A 15,783-nucleotide genomic window follows, 5' to 3' on the forward strand; every position below is an offset into this window, starting at 1 on the left:
ATTTCTGATTTACTAGAGGTTTTCAAAGCAGAACAAATGAAAAGCCAACAGGGAGATCTTCCTCCAGGAGGCAGAGGCAAGTCTCAAGGACTAGAATATGAAGGGGATGGTTTTGGTTGCTGCAGTTCCATTCAGCCAGCGCTGGGAGAAATGCTGCAATGGTCTGGAGCCACATCTCAGCTGACACAGCATGTTGCTACTTCGCTGAAATGTATGGCCCACATCCAACCCAAGAGTCCATCAGAGACACTCCTTTCCAATATCCCCCTGCTTAATCCATCCCCAGCATCTGTCACCATGCCCAAGGGCACAGAAGCAGCAGAGCCAGCATTACCCTAAGCAGCTTGCTGAGCCAGCTGCAGGCTTTTGCCATCTTCTGCCTGTGACAAAGACTGGACAAGTTAAGAACATATTTCCATTAGCCTCATTCACCTGAAAAATAATCAGCAGCCAACTCACTTCTAAAAAGTGGCCTGGCAAAGGGTCAAAAGATGAAATCTGGTGACAAATAGACAAGCATGGACAATAAGTTTGTGATGATCCATCATCTTGAATGCATCTTCAATACCAGGATTTTCTGTGCTCAGACACATAAATCTCAGGCATTCATACTCTGCCAATATTTTAAGTCATGCCCACAAAGCATATTTGAATAGGATTCAAGCTGATGAAAAGCAAGTTGCTACTTTTAAATGTTTGGTGACCATGTGAATGGAGCCAATGGATTCAATCCAGCAGATGACATTCCATTGAAGACAAATTTGCCACTGCAATTCTTACTGCCAGGAGAGGTGTGAAAAAACACGTGGCCCCTCCAGGATGTGCACAGCCATATTTCTGGTGCTACAGATGGCAGTTTGAACGCTTGCAGGGTTTTTGCCTTGTCTTTTCATAAGGCATATTTAGTCTTTGCTGTTTTCAGGGAGACATTTTAGATACAGTCAGCTTATGAAGAGACACATCCCACTTGAATCATTTTAAAAACACCTCTTCCTTTCAAGTCACCAACTCTTGGCGAAGGAGGGAGAAGAAAAAACATTGAGCCAAAGTCCACAAACAGGTTTTTTTTTCCTGTGTGTGTAAGATGAGCCTGGGAAAAGCAAAACAATTAATCTACCCCTGAGTGGCTTTGCAGGGAAAGGTTAAGGAATAATAGAGAGGGATTTAGATTGCACCACTTTACATGCATTTATGAGGGAGAAATTCAACACCCAAATAACAAATTCAGTTCAGATTTTACTTCTTTTCTCCCTTCCCCTCCATCTCCCTCCCCCAGAAATGACATACCCTTCCATTTGTAAATTACTTTAATTTAAATACTTCCAGGTTAACAAAACGTCTTAAGTTTGATATGTCCAAAGTTACAAACAGAAACAAAACCTCTGGACAAAGGGTAAGACAAAAAAATATAATCCAAGCCCAAATCTCCTTTCCTAAGCTGGAGTTTATGGTCTGTGAGCTGGCGGCCCTCCAGAGTCTGACACAATGTCTGGAGCACCCAGAGCAGCTGGAATTAATTTTCTTCCTCCAAATCTATGCACTTTCATATGAAGTTGTGTTTTGGCACTGCCGCCCTAGAGAGAGTTCAGTGCAAGAAATTTAAGCCTGGCCGTTGTTTCTTTGCAACCCAACACTCGCTGAGCAAACAACAAAAAGGAAGAAGAGGACAAAAAAAAAATTAAGAGAAAGAAAAGCCCTTTCCCTTCCCCCACACATACACAGATGACTGTACCAAACAGGGGGGCTATTCAAGGCTGTTCAGAAATGGGTCACAAAGAGAAATGTTTGCAGATAAAACCAACACTTTTTTTTTTTTTAACTTCTTCCTTTTTTTTTTCTTAATAAACATTATGGAGGCCCCTGGAAGGTGCTGGGGGTGTTTGAGAGTTGAGGTCCTGCTGATCCCTTCCGCCTCCCATTCACACAGCTCCCACGCTGGCCCTGATGTGCAGCTCCTCTCCGGGGGGGGGTCCAGGCCCTTCGAGCTGCCTCCTCCGAGTCTGAGCCGCCGTAGGGAGCCCGAGGGGGCCACGGGGCCGTGTGGGCATCAGCATCGAGCTGCGCTCCTCGCCTGGGCTGGCAGTGGGTCAAGAAGGGAGGAGGGAGGCGTCCAAGGCACTCCCGGGGTGTCCCGTCACAAAATCACACACTGGAGTTTATGGGAGCCCGTGGCTCTGTCCCCTCGCCATTTGGTCTTTTTCTTCTTTTTCTGGCTTTTCTCTGGGATTTGTTGCCTGTTTTGGGAGACAGAGAAGAAAGCAGGCAGGTGAGACATAAGGCTGGGTTGGATCCAGAGCCCCGGGCAGCCTGCAGAGCAGTATCTTGGTGTGCCTGTGCATATTTGCATACATATCTCCATATACCCTTCCAGCACTGCATGGCTTTCCATGCCACACAGCTGAGAACTGCCTGCATTCTTCAGGAAGGAGAAAAAAAGCCATTAAGGATTGTGGCGGGGATGTATGTCCTGCCAGGGCACTATGCCTCCAGCTGCCCTGGGTGAACTGCTGCCTCCTCCCCTGCCACAGGGGCTGCTCTGAGCGATGCAACATCATGTGTTACAGTGCTGCTGACACTCACTAGGGAAGAGGATGAGAGAGATACAGAGAGCACAGAGAAATACACTCTTCTGCCTTTCAGCTGGCATTGCCCTTAGCCAGCTGCACTGCTACAGACTTGGTGATGGAGGAGGGGCTAAAAAATAATAAACCGAAAACTGAGTTTGCTGCCTATGGGGCTCTGCCTTCTCCTGAAAGTTGTGAAGAGCACCTGAGCACAGAGAATGAGCTGACCCCAGAAAGATGTCCCTGGCTCTCTGAAGTCACAGCCACCAGGAACACACAGCTGAGAACCCTCCTGCACTGTGCCATGGAGCAGCCTCTAAAGTGTTCTGTTGAGGGCTTCTCCCTGTCCAGGAAGATGAGGCATTGCCCAAATGTCTGTTTCCAGCTGTACCCAACTGCAGCAGTCACTCTGCCAGCCCAGCAGTGCAAATCCAGCAGAATGCTTTGTGGCTCAAACACCCCATAGGCAGCCTGTAGATGCAGATTTTAGTGCAAGATAAAACATACAAACACTGGCAGTTTCTGTAGATTCAAACCCGAGAGTCTGAAGAGTTCAAAACCAGCCTCTTTGTGATGTAATATGCCAGGCATTAAACCAAGTGCTCATACCAAGTAATCCAGACCAGGATGAGACATCGCTGGGGCATAAATCACTATGGCTTTAGCTGGTGTTTCTCTTACAGCCTCAGCTTCTAAATTCTTGCAACCACCTGAAAAACTCAGCTTTGTCTAGTAAGACTTTTTTTTTTTAGTGAATATGAAGGCTGGAGGCATGAAAAACATAAAACTTTAGAGTTCAAAACTAGAAAGATGAAATTCAGAAAATACTTTAAATCTGGATAAATACTAAGTAACCACAAGCTGTTCACACTGTTCTGGATCTGTTTCAGAGATCCAGAAACCATGGCCCAGGCCTGCTCAAGGCTTCTGCTGTGACAGTCCCTGTGTACGCACTGCTGCAGTATAAAAGGGGCATCAGGAAATTTAAAACATCTATCGGGTGGACTCAATCACCCCACTCCTTTCTGGATTACTTCCAGACAACAGTTTCTTGCATGAAGCTAAATAAACTGGGAACCAGCCAAGTGCAAAGAGCACAAACAGTGCAACACTGAACAAGCATGCTCACCCTGAGAGCTCACAAGGGCTCTGAGGAAGCCCTTCATTTGCAAAGCACTCCCTCAATGACACAGTTATCAGGGAGATGAAATTTACATTTTATTTGAAAAAGCTCACTTGAAAATCAGAAAAACAATACTTGATGGGTGATGCTACCCTTGACTGTTGACAGTTTGTAACATCCAGAAACCAAGTAAAGCTGCTTTGTGGCCACCGACCAGCCAGATCACACAGCATCTCCCTGCTCTCTGACTTAACCCGAGTTCCAGCTCTTGTGAACATTTCTGGTGCCCTTGACATCACAGAGGGTTTCACCTGGCTGGCAAGGACTTTCACAGTAGCTACTCAGGAAACTGAGGTGTACCACTTATTTTTGAGGTTACGGAGTGCATTTTCACGGTTTGAAATTAGTAATGCCTCATTACAATACTCTTTTCAGCCTGCCTGGAGTTGTGTTATGTAGAGAAAGCAAACAAAGTCTTTCCATCTTATTTTGGCTGTTTTCCTTTCCTGCAGAGCAGAATAGATAGTGATAAGAGCTTGCTGCAACACAAAAGTAATATCTAGCCAGCTAATGCAGAGTTACAGAACAGTTGGGAAAGAGCTTGGGACACTTCCAACTCAGTTCTCCAAAGACTTTCTGCCCCCTGCTTTTGAGACATGTGGGAAGAGTGGGCAGTACCATCTGCTTTTGATGGAGGCTGGCTTAAGGCTGTGCTAGGATATTCACAAGTACAGATATGCTGTGAATAAATGCCTTGTGGTTTAATTGCCGAGCAAGGCACTTTGACTGCATGGCAGGGAGGAGCATGATTTCAGCTCAGCACCCTCCCAAAACATGAAAAATGAGGGCCCAAAAAATCTGGCAGACAACTAGTGCCAGAAAAACAAATCTTCTCAGAGAGAACTGAGGTTATCAGCCGAGACGCTGGGATGTGCGTGCAGCTCTTTTCCTGCAGGGGAGCCAGGGTTTGGGAAGGCAGTCCCTCCCTGCTGGCAGCCGGAGCAGGGGTTCACCCATAGAGCGCACGTTTGCCAAAACGAGCAAAGGCAGCTCATGCCAAAACTGGGAACAAACCTCTGCAGTCTGAGGAGGAAACCTGTGGCATAGCCATTAGGTCATGCAGTTTCTCATACAAAATGGCTTAATTTTTCCATTTAGTGAGCAGAAAATGTTAGAAGTCACCGACAACATTAGAATTTTGTAGAATTTTTTGCCAGTCCTTTTTAACCTCTGGCAACGCAAGACCCTGAGAAGACAAAACTATGAAAACCCAAATTACTGGTCCAGAGCTTTCAATGCCAGCATTTTAGAGCTGATCATTATAGGAGGCTTTGCACTTTTCATTGAATAATAAGATTTTCATTATGGCCACAGCTACTTCTTACTGTGCCTGGTACTGATGTCCTGCATGGGTAACTAACTGCTGGTAACATACCTAAGCAGACACAGGACTAGAAAGTTAATAAACACCAGAGATCTCCCACCCCCATGAAAACCTGTCTCCCCAGAAGTTGGCTCCTGACTCTCTGGGCCAGGACCCCTGCATGTCCCATCCACGGGCAGTAAGGAAAGGAGGAGTGTGCAGCTTACCTTATTACCCTCACGAGATCATGGAAGGCCTTGTCCACATTCAGAGGTGGGTCCTTGGCACTGGTTTCTATATAGGGAATCTGGAGGAGAGAAGTGTATCATGAAAAAGATCACTAACAACCTAGTGTTGGGAGCAAACCAGTTTCAAAATGAAAAGCCTAAAGGCTGGAGAAATACAGGTAAACAAAATGTTGCCATGATACTGCTGTCAACACCCTCACGCTTGCAGCAAGGTCAGCGAGCACTTACAAAAGGTCTGGAACAAGCACCAGGCTAAACAGCTGCTATGGGAGCTCTGGGTTTGGGGGAGAATAATCCCAGACTTCATGTCGTCAGATGTTCTCTCCCCCTGAGCTGTGCTCGCAGACATGAAAATAGCCGAAGGTTGTTGAAAGACCAGCACTTGCCAAAAATTCTTGCTTGCCACATTTTATTGGGACTACTGCATGAATATTTCATGACTACAATTCCCCTTCAGTGTAAAATGATCTTCCCCTTCAAAGTCTGACAGCCAGATGGGGCCTCCTAGAGTGCTTGTCCAGCACACTGGCAGATTTATAAAACTGCCTCTGATAAGGTATTTTCATGCATGGCCTTTTCCAAAGCATGTGCATACAGATGGATACAACATGCTGTGCTGCAGTTTGGGTGCCCTGGCTCCAACAGGAACCAGCTTCCTTGGGGAGGCGGAGAGTGAACCTGCCCTGCCAAACTCCCATCGTGGTTTGCTCAGAAACCACCACACAGCTTGTCCTTTAGGCACAGCAAGCTGCCAAGAGGTCTCAGGCTTGTTTGCCTTTAACCTTTCCATTCAGTTCCACCTCCTAAGGGAGTTGTTGTCTCCCTCTGGGTGTTCAGGGCTGCTGGCATTTAGAGGTGATTAGTGGAGCAGCATGTGATCTACACCCACCTAAGACCAATTTCTCAGGCTAAACTAACAGCATGAATAATGCAGAGCTAAGATGGTGGGTCAGATTTATATAGGCTTAACAACCCTGTTAACTTCATTATCTTTAACAAGCTCAGGCACCTGGATATACCTTCTAATGCCTGACTCTGCCTTTTCACTCCAGGAGAGTGCACTTTCTTCCCTCACCCTGAACACTTCTCACCACTTTCAGACACCTTGTATGTAAGTCTTAGCGATGGCCACAGCTCTGCTACAACCTGGTGCACAGCAGAGGCTCTGGTTTCCGTGATGAATTGGCCCTACTGAAAGGGAACTGCATAGCTGCTACTTTGTAGTAGTCAAAAATGTATTTGCAAATGTTTAATTGTAAGCTTTAATTCAGCTGCTAATGAGCACAGATTTCAATTCTGAACACCTTATTAGGGCTTTCAATAGCCCATTAAATAATTCTGCAAACTTACGTTATGTTTTGTTGCCATTTCTCTCCCCTGTTCTCTTGTAATTTTCCGTAAGTGCATTAGATCAACTTTGTTTGCCACCAAAATCATTGGAAAAGACTCCCTGGAAAAAATCAAAACCACCACCCAATTATTAGCAGTCTACAACAAAAATTATGAGCATAAATTTCACTTTTTGATGCTGACATCATCCAACATTTTCAGCTACAGACATACCACATATGTATAAAGAAATATAAAGAAAACCCCCAGGATGTGCTACATATATGTTCACACTGTAAAAACTTGCTTGACAAGTTGCACTCATGCACACATTCATTGTTATTTGTAGGGACTTCAGGAATTTATTGTCACCGCTTTGCAATGCCTGATAATAGCTAAGCCTGAAGATCCAAATCGGTGAAGAAAGATCTACAGAATTAGCCAGAAAATCAACTGAGACATAAAGACAGATCTTGGACAGGAGACTGGGACTCTTTTGCAGCAGTTAAGACATCTCAGTAACTGCGTATCTTGGCAAGATACTGAGGGATGATGGAAGAAATGAACCACTGAGAGAAACTGTGGGGAAAGAAAAATGGACTCTGGGAGCTGGTGCTTAGAGGGGCATCCAGTGGTGAAGAGAATACCTGGGAGCAAAAAGATGCCCGTCAGCTTTTAACCTGAGACAAACTGAAAGCCTGGCAGTGGTAGCTGGAAGGAGGCTGGAGGGAACCAGAGATTTGCTAACTTCCAACACTATTACCTACCATCTCCTGTTTCTAATCCCAGAAAAAATACCCAAACCATCTTCCTCTGTAGTAATACTCAGTATTTCCTTAGCTACCAGGCATGTAAGTGACTGTCTTCACCACCTGAGAAAAGATCCATCCATCCACAGCATATCCTGTGCAAAGCTCTCCCCCTCTACCCTGCAGAAAGCTCCATAGCTCCAGCGATAAACAGTGCCAAGGTTGGGAGCCATGGGAGGTTTTGGCAGTGCCACTCTCTCCTCTGGCTTCATGAAACAGAGTAATCAGCTGCTGCAGGGCCTCTTAGCCACTGCTGGGAGGGAGGAGGTCCCTTCTGATCACTGACAGTTACTGCAGTATTGTTGTCTTATATTTAACTTTAAACCCTCCTAAATGATCCCAGTGTTCTCTGCTGTAACAGAGCTGATTTTACTGGGCTAAGGAGCAGCTAGCTGTACTCATTTCTGTATAAAACACTTCCCTGGGTAACTGGATTTTCAAACAGCGTTTCTGGGTCATTTTTCATCGAGATGATAAGAGCTCCATCTTCCCTCTGGCATGCTGCCCCACTGCTCTGGCTGGAAAAATACCATACTGCACTCTGCATTTTAAATGAGTCTTAGAGTTATTCATTCTGATAATGTGATTGTGATTTAATGTTAATACCTGAGCATTGATATATCTTGACTCTGATCCTTCTGGAGCAAAATATTTGCTTGTCTGGATTATTTGACTGCTTTTTGGCTTGCAGCACATTGATTAGAAAGGGATTACTTTTGGATGGTATCTCATTTGCCTTGTTTACATCAGGCATAAAACTCTATGGGGACTTTGTTCGCTATTGTAAGCCATACAACTACTAGTTGGACAAAGCTGCTACAGTTGGAAATTTTACTATAATGAAAGTTGTGGAAAGAAACGGGAGGAAGGCTTTGAAAAGCCCTGCTAACGCAGCAGCCTGCAATTCTTTTGGATTTTAAGTTGCCAAAACTGTCTGCTAACCTGAAAACCAGGGTGATGCTCTGCTCCCAGCTACCTGTGGGTTTGGCAGGAGGGTTTTTTTACTCACACTGCTCCCACTGCTTCGATTTTCTGACCAAGCTCAGGTTTTGGATGAAGATTAATACTCTCCTCACGCTCGGAGTGGCGCTGAGCGGGGAAACACAAACAACCTCACCAGCCTGTTTCACTTCCTGCCTCTCACACGCTGCTGCAGTGTTTGCACGGCATGTGGAGGGTAAAAGTTTCAGCCCAGAGCAGAACAGTGAACACATCTTATTTTCACCAAGTTAAATTAGATAAAATCAGCATCGGATTGGGGCAGGTTACAGGAAATTCTGTCCTGTCTCCTTCAGCTTTCAGAAACAGATTTACTTTGCCCCAAGCTAAGCCAGCAGTGCTTAGACTGCTGTGATCTGAGAGGCTGACTGAGCGACTGACATTTTTCTTCATTTAAATGAAATCAAAGAGTGGTTTTTCCTTTACTTTTCACTCTTGTGGGCTATGCTTTGGATGCTTTACTGGAAGAGCTGTCAGCTGTGAACCTCACATGATACGAGTCCACCCTTCCTGTGGGGAAGTTATTCAGAGCTGTGAAAGGAAGCCAGCAACGAGGCCCAAACCCTCTGGTGACTTTTCTTGATGACTTCCATAATTAAAAGCCATTATGAACAGAAAAATTAAGTGTTTCAAAGCTGCAGACATATAAGGGCTTAATTCACACCCCACCCAGTGAGGATGGATCCATTGCCTCTTGAACCATGGGAAGAGGGAGTTATCTTGGAGATAAACCAGCAGCTTCCCCTCACTCTGCCAGGACACATTCATTTGCCATGATTAAACTCCCAGTGCTACCTTCTCCCCTGCACATGTAAGGAGAGGAGAGGCAACCTCTCTTGCTGTCTCCCCAGGCACACAGAGATGTTTTATTCTGTGCAATTGTTTGCTGGAGAGCACAGAGCATTAACTACATTACATCCCTGGTAAGAAATACAGTTCCTTTCAGCATGAATTTTTGCCTCTTCAAGACACTTGTTGACACCCCCAAATTACGCAGGGGGTGTGTTATGAAGGTGTGTTTGGCACAAGCAAGGGAAAGGAAGATGGTGCCAGGACACACAAAGTAATTAGGGCCAAATGCTTGCTGACTCCCTGCTGGTGATCCCAAAGTGCCTGCACTGTGCACAGAGCATCCCTCCCCCCCTTCAGAGCCGAGCTGGTTACCTTCAAAGGTGTCTGATCTTCCTTTCTCACACTGCTCTGCCAGACCATTCTGGCAGAAATTTCTCCCTTCCAGACCCATTTTCACTCCACTGTAACACTACTGACCCTTTATCCATACTGAAAGCGCTTCATGCTTATTACAAGAGGTAAACCACCACTTATTCACCACACTGAGGTCCACAAACCCTCACGTAAGGATTTGTCTCAGGACACCCAGAAGGCAGAAGTTAGGGTGAGATGTGCAACCATGCCTCCAGGGTGGTCAGCAGCATGGCAGGAGCCTGGCAGGTCGGACAGTGCCTGGCCCCGTGGCACCCACCTGTCCTTGACTCTGAGGATCAGCTGGTGGAACCGGTCCACGTGCTCGAAGCTGGCCTTGTCTGTCACCGAGTAGACGATCAGGAAGCCATCTCCAGTCCTCATGTACTGCTCCCGCATTGCACTGAACTCCTCTTGGCCTGCAGTATCCAGAACTAGGACAGAAGAGACAAAGGTTTTTAGTTACTGTGAGGGACCTGTAGCTGCTGGCACCACTATGTGTCCTGCGGCCTTTATGCCTCTACTGGGCTTGCTCAAAGACTGTAAGATCTGATGAAATCAAGCTGGATGGACAAGGGAGTTTCTGTCCCAGACCCCACTCATCCTTGTGTGCCTAAGTTGGGAGCAGATGGAGAGGAAGATGACTATGTGGATTTCATTTTCCTTTTCCAGTACCAAATACTGACCACTGAATTTGGGGAGTTGCTCCTCTGGCAAGATACGGCTCAAAGTATTTCACAGCCCCCCAAATTTTCCATCTCTCAGCAAACCCAAGACTGAAACATTAGGTAAAAGCCAGTTTAGATGTCAGGAATAACCAGCAAAATGCATGGTGAAGCAGAGCTGGGAGACAACCCAAAGTAATAGCTACAAGCATTTTCCTTTTCTCAACAGCTGGGTATTATTTCTAGACAATTTTGTGCTTTCAGAGTGAGATGGTACAGCCTTAGGGAGCTCCCCGTAAATATTTTGTACCAAATGGTGTGGTGATACTAAGGAGATAACTGAAACAGATGGAAAAGCTTTAAGTGCCTTGCATATCCAATACAGTGATTATACTTCTGTGAATAAATCCATGCTCAAATCCCCTAAAACACCTCAGTTGTGACAGCCATCCAGATGCTGTTCCCCATTAGATTAAACTCCACTAATGGAATCATAACTCACTGGATCTCCATGTATCTGCCTCACAGGGGGTCCCATCACCTGTGGAACAAGCTACCACAGCCTTCTGGGTAAACACCACATACTGATACACACATCAGAGCTACTTCCTGAGCTCCAGCTTTGTATACAGCCAGGATTTTGACTGGCAGGAGGAGGGTACAAGAGGAGTTCATCAGTTTAGGCTGTGCCAGTACAAACATGGGGTGCACTCAAAGTGCATCAGCTGCTCAGAAGTACCAGTCCTAATGCATCGTTGCACCCCAGAGGCAAATGTGGGACCTTCATGATGACTGGGAACATTTTCACATCCCAGTCAACGGGGCTGGGTAGGTTTTGCCTCTGCTGTACAGTCACAGCATAAGCATCTGCTGCCCACAAGTGATGGGGAAAGCCCAGGGCACTCATGGATGAAGACTGTGGCAGGAACATACTGCTGACAGAGCAGCAGGGCTTGATACAGGTTTGTCTAGTCTGAATGGGGCCACAGTCCCAGCAAGGTGTTCCCTGTAGGGGTAAGTACTCAGGCTGCCCCAGTTTGCAGATGGGGCCATGATAAAAACCACTTTGCTGCTGCATCAGCACAGGTGGGCACAGTTGGACACGCTGCACATCACAGCGCACCCCACGAGCCAGCCACACCTCCATTGCATATCTGGAGGAGAGACAGCTACACTGGAAGAAGATCTGGAGACCTTCCTTGGTGATGGCAGGCCCTTTAAGGCCTTCAGCCTCATTTGCTCTCCTGCCTGAACTGGTTGAATGTCTGTTTCCATGAGCTCTTAAGGTAAAAAGAGCTTCTAGGCTCTTGCAAAGACCCTGAGATTTAGGCTTATTTGCCAAGCTTGCTGGAAAGTCACCTGAGTCTCTCCACAACCTTTTATCCTGCTTCTCCCCTTTAAACCTAGGAAACACGGGTCTCAGCTCAAAGCCATTTAGGCTATTCTTAAGGACTGTACAAAAAAAAAAGAAAAGAAAAAGGAAATAGAAAAACAACCCAAAGAGACTGCATGTGCTGATAAATTTCTATGCCCTGGGCAGAATTGCTACTGTGGAATAAGGCCAGGACTCTGTAGCTGGTACAGAAGAGGAAATTAATCTTTCCTACCTGCCCAACCAGTATGGAGAGGCTAGGCTGCCCTCATCTGACTCCTGCAGCAGCCAGACACGGTGTCAGGGCAGGGCTGAGAGCTGACACCAACACACAAACTCAGCTTGTGGGGGAGTGGGAGAGCTCCCCGCTGGGAGCCGAGCCCTCCTGCCCTCCCTCCCCCAGAGACAGGGCAGGTGCCCCAGCAAAAGCTGTGGGCAGGAAGGTGGAGATGGATGTGCTGTATCCTGCATGGTAATTTGCTTAGGGAATTCCCCTTGCTCTGGAACATTTGCAAACCTCCCATGAAACACACAAGAAGCATCCAGCTCTGCCTTTGCACCCATCAACCCATCCCCAGCTGCTGCCCCTCCAAAGCTCTGCATCTCCTGGGAGAGGGGACAAGCCCTAGTGGGGGCTGTGGGGATACCCCACTGCATGGGGCTCTCCTACCTTGCCTGGATTTTGGCCATGGCATCACACTAAACACAGGCAGAGCTGCCGTGTCAGCAGCTGCCATTGAAAGGGAATTCACTTGCAGCATTCATAAAAAGGTGAGCAAGCCCAGGCAGCATTTAAAATGGCACTTTGAAAGTGCAAGTAAAAGACACACAGCAGTGAAGGTTAAGGTTAATCTCAGATGGGTTATTCATACAAAGTTAAGCATCGTGTAGATGGCCAGACAAAGTCCTTGTCTTAACCTTAAATGTGCTCTTCATCAAGGCAAACCCCCAGGCTAACACTTGTGTGCTTTGTGAATTGTAAACAACAGAGGAGAGTGTGATCTGGACCCTTTGTAGGCAGGACAGGACCACATCCTGGAAAGCATCAGCACCAAAAAAGGGCCAGATGCAAGTGGCTTTGCTTGTGGTGTTACCTTGTGGCATAAAAGCTTCAAGAAGACTCCTACCTATAGAAATGGGAAAGTAGCAAGGAGAAACCTTGGGAAGGGGTAACTTGGAAGGTGACTGGCTTCCCAAACCAAAAGCGTGAGGAGATTTAGCACGTTAGCCAGCATTCACCTTCTTTTAAAATTCCTGTTTCTGCAGACAGGATGCCAGAAGACAGAAATAACCACGAGTAGAGAACTTGAGCTGGTACACTTTAAACCAGCAGTTGCCCCACTGGCCGCACATAAATGCCAACGTGTAAGCATGGCTGGACCAAAGCACAACAGGTTTCTCCTACCTCATTCTTCCCAGAACTGAAATCAGACTCATAGGCTGCACAGCGCAGTGTCAGGAACTTCCAACAGAAAACTTGGTGAAGTTCTCACAAATTTGACCAAAGAAGCAAGGAGGAGGATTAATGAAAGCATTTGGGTAAAATGAAGGAGAGAGAAGCCAAGGATGATGTCTGATGTAGAAACAGACATCCAAAGAGAGCAAAGCCATTTACAGCTATCATGAGACCAGCTGGAGACTAAACTAGAGCAATTAGGCTGTGAGAGCCCAGCAGGGAGGTCTCCTGCTTTGCAGGTAAGAGACTGCTGAGTGAAGAGATGGCCTTTTCCACTTTTCAGTGGATGTGACCCCCAGCTGCTGTGATGAACTCCTTGCTAATTGAATCCTGCCCCTTTAGAGCTCTCCACACCGTTTTCCTGTGAATCCTGACGGGTTATGCAAGAGTGCAGCTGCCTAGAGAGCACTTCTGAGCAGGCACAGGAGCCCAGGAAGACACGGGAGTTCGTGGTCCAAAATAGAAGCACTTGGTGCTTCAAGGTGTATCATGTGGCAATGTCTCTGCAACCAACAGTGCTGTGAGTGCCCATCCAGAGACAAAGGCACGTGAATCTAAACCAAGGGCAGAAGCACACTATGAACTCCAAGTCAACAATGGCATTTATTTTTCTGGAGCCTTGGCTGGATTCAGTTCAAACACAGCAGTCCCAGCCTTCGAGGAGCTCAGATCTGGTTGTGCAGGTAAGTTCTTCTCTTTTCACATCTAGGCAAAATTTCCTCCTATGTCTTTACCTTTACATTGCCAGGCAGCTGGGTGTAGAGGTCACCTCAAGAGAGTTTCTCCATTGTCCATGGCATCTAGAGGGGATAAAGACAAACTGACGGGCAGGTTAACCCATTTTCTGTCCTTCAGCCACTGGGTCTCACTGCCCTGCAGCTTGGTACCTAAGCTCATGGGAAAATTTAACTTGAATTGCCAAGTCAAACTAACGAGCCTCAGGCTGAGGAAAGCCATCTCCACAGTCTCTGTCTTCCTTCCATCAGCAGCGACGTGGGAGAGGGTACTGCTATCAGCCACTGGCTTCAGCTGAGGAATTGGTATTTGGGCACTGCACAGATGGAGTACTGGGGTCACAGCTCCTATTCTGTATCCTCACACCCAAATCACCTTGAAGAGATAGGAGGTGCCCTTGCTGTGAACAAGGCAAGGCAGATGTTTCACTGGTCACTGTGATGCTTATGCTCCTTCTCAGAAACAGCCACACTGCCCTGGCATGACAGCTTTCCTCAGCAAAAAACACGATAGGAAGACACTGGGGCTTTTATGAGCCCTTCTTCTGTGCCCTAGCTAAATACACAGATGTTACAACATGAAAAACCAAAGTACTTGAATTCTTGCCCTTTCTTTAAGCAAAAACAAGAGAGAAGTCTTCAGGAGAAAGGCTTCCACATCAAAACACAGAATAAAGATGCAAACCCTTAAAGGAGCTCTTTCTCTAACAAAGGGAAAGTATTCAAAGCCCTGTGTTTTCCATGTTGCAACATCAAAATTTTCCTGGCAGGAAAAATATCCCCACAACCCAAGACAAAACCTCCTCTTTCATGGTTGCAAAATCCCAGCAATTAAGGGAAGGGAAATACTGTACACACAAATAGAAGAATGAAAGTACAAATTTAACTTGAATTTTAATGCTCTCAAGTGGAGCTACTGAAAGTCTAAATTAGCAGAAAAAAAAGGAGAAAGCGAGCCACAAACCAACCCTTCTGACTGCAAGTCTGAAGTGACCATTGATCTCCTTCTGGCCTCATGGCTGAGTTGATCCCAAGTTTCCCGAGAAGAAAAGCAGACAGTGTGCCCAGGGATCTAGGAGCAAGAACCCTCAACAAAAAGGGGTGCATAGGATAGACAGGTGGGAAGGGCAGAGAGAGCATGGGGGAAGGAAAGGAGCTTGGTGTGACTGCTTAGGGGTGCACACCAGGCTGTGCAGGTCCAGCCCAGCACAAGGACACCCAGGGATTGGGAGGAGGTCTTGGGAAGAGAACTAGAAAAGAAACTGAAGCTCAGGAGCAGAGAGGTAACTTCTAGGCTGTGAGAGTTTCATCAAAATATACCAGGGAAAGGAAAGGGTAGAGAAGGGAGACCACAGCTTCCTTTCATCCAACACAATTCCTTGTTTGGCCAGTACCAACTGGCACAGCCCTACAGAGAGCTAAGAGTTCAGCCCAATTCCCCAATAAGCCCAAGCCATGTGTTTGTGGACATCTCTTCATCTCCCTTTGCTTGCCACCTTTTTATCTGTGTGGTGTATGAGCCATAAGGAATTCTGAACCATTGGGAGTTTTCTGCCATATTAAAATATTCCACTTCTGGTTTTATGCCGCGATTAGCAATTCCAGACTGGGGTTTTGCAGCCACACCAAAAAGAAATCCTCTGCTACTTGCTAAGTTAGCCTGCACACAGAAAGGAGTGTGCAAAATTAATCATAGCAACGCAACTGGAGCAGGAGCTAATCAAGGCAGATTAACCCTGGCCTCCACTTAATTCTGACCTCATGTGTCTGTACAGCACCTGCGTGTGAGTGCATTTCACCAAGCACATCACTGTGCTGATTTCAGCACGACCAGCAGGGAATAAACCAAGATAACATATGCAGAGAAAATTTGAGGCTTATCCTAAAGCCTCATTAGAGTGGCAGCAGCAAAAAAATG

The 15,783-nt window shown here is 46.5% G+C and overlaps 1 protein-coding gene across 1 annotated transcript in view; it reads right to left on the minus strand.

Moving 5' to 3' along the window:
• Positions 1-1,220: 1,220 nt before the first annotated feature.
• MRAS (muscle RAS oncogene homolog) overlaps positions 1,221-15,783 on the minus strand; it is a 36,121-nt gene continuing 21,558 nt past the window's right edge. The window contains exons 3-6 of the mRNA XM_008638260.2: positions 9,919-10,072; positions 6,649-6,748; positions 5,278-5,357; positions 1,221-2,234 (exon numbers count right to left, since the gene is read on the minus strand). Of these exons, the coding sequence (XP_008636482.1) occupies positions 2,135-2,234; positions 5,278-5,357; positions 6,649-6,748; positions 9,919-10,072 (434 nt within the window). The 3' untranslated portion in view covers positions 1,221-2,134. The remainder of the gene's footprint in view (positions 2,235-5,277; positions 5,358-6,648; positions 6,749-9,918; positions 10,073-15,783) is intronic.

This window comes from Corvus brachyrhynchos, unplaced genomic scaffold (assembly GCF_000691975.1).
Source record: "Corvus brachyrhynchos isolate BGI_N302 unplaced genomic scaffold, ASM69197v1 scaffold126, whole genome shotgun sequence".
Taxonomy (NCBI): domain Eukaryota; kingdom Metazoa; phylum Chordata; class Aves; order Passeriformes; family Corvidae; genus Corvus; species Corvus brachyrhynchos.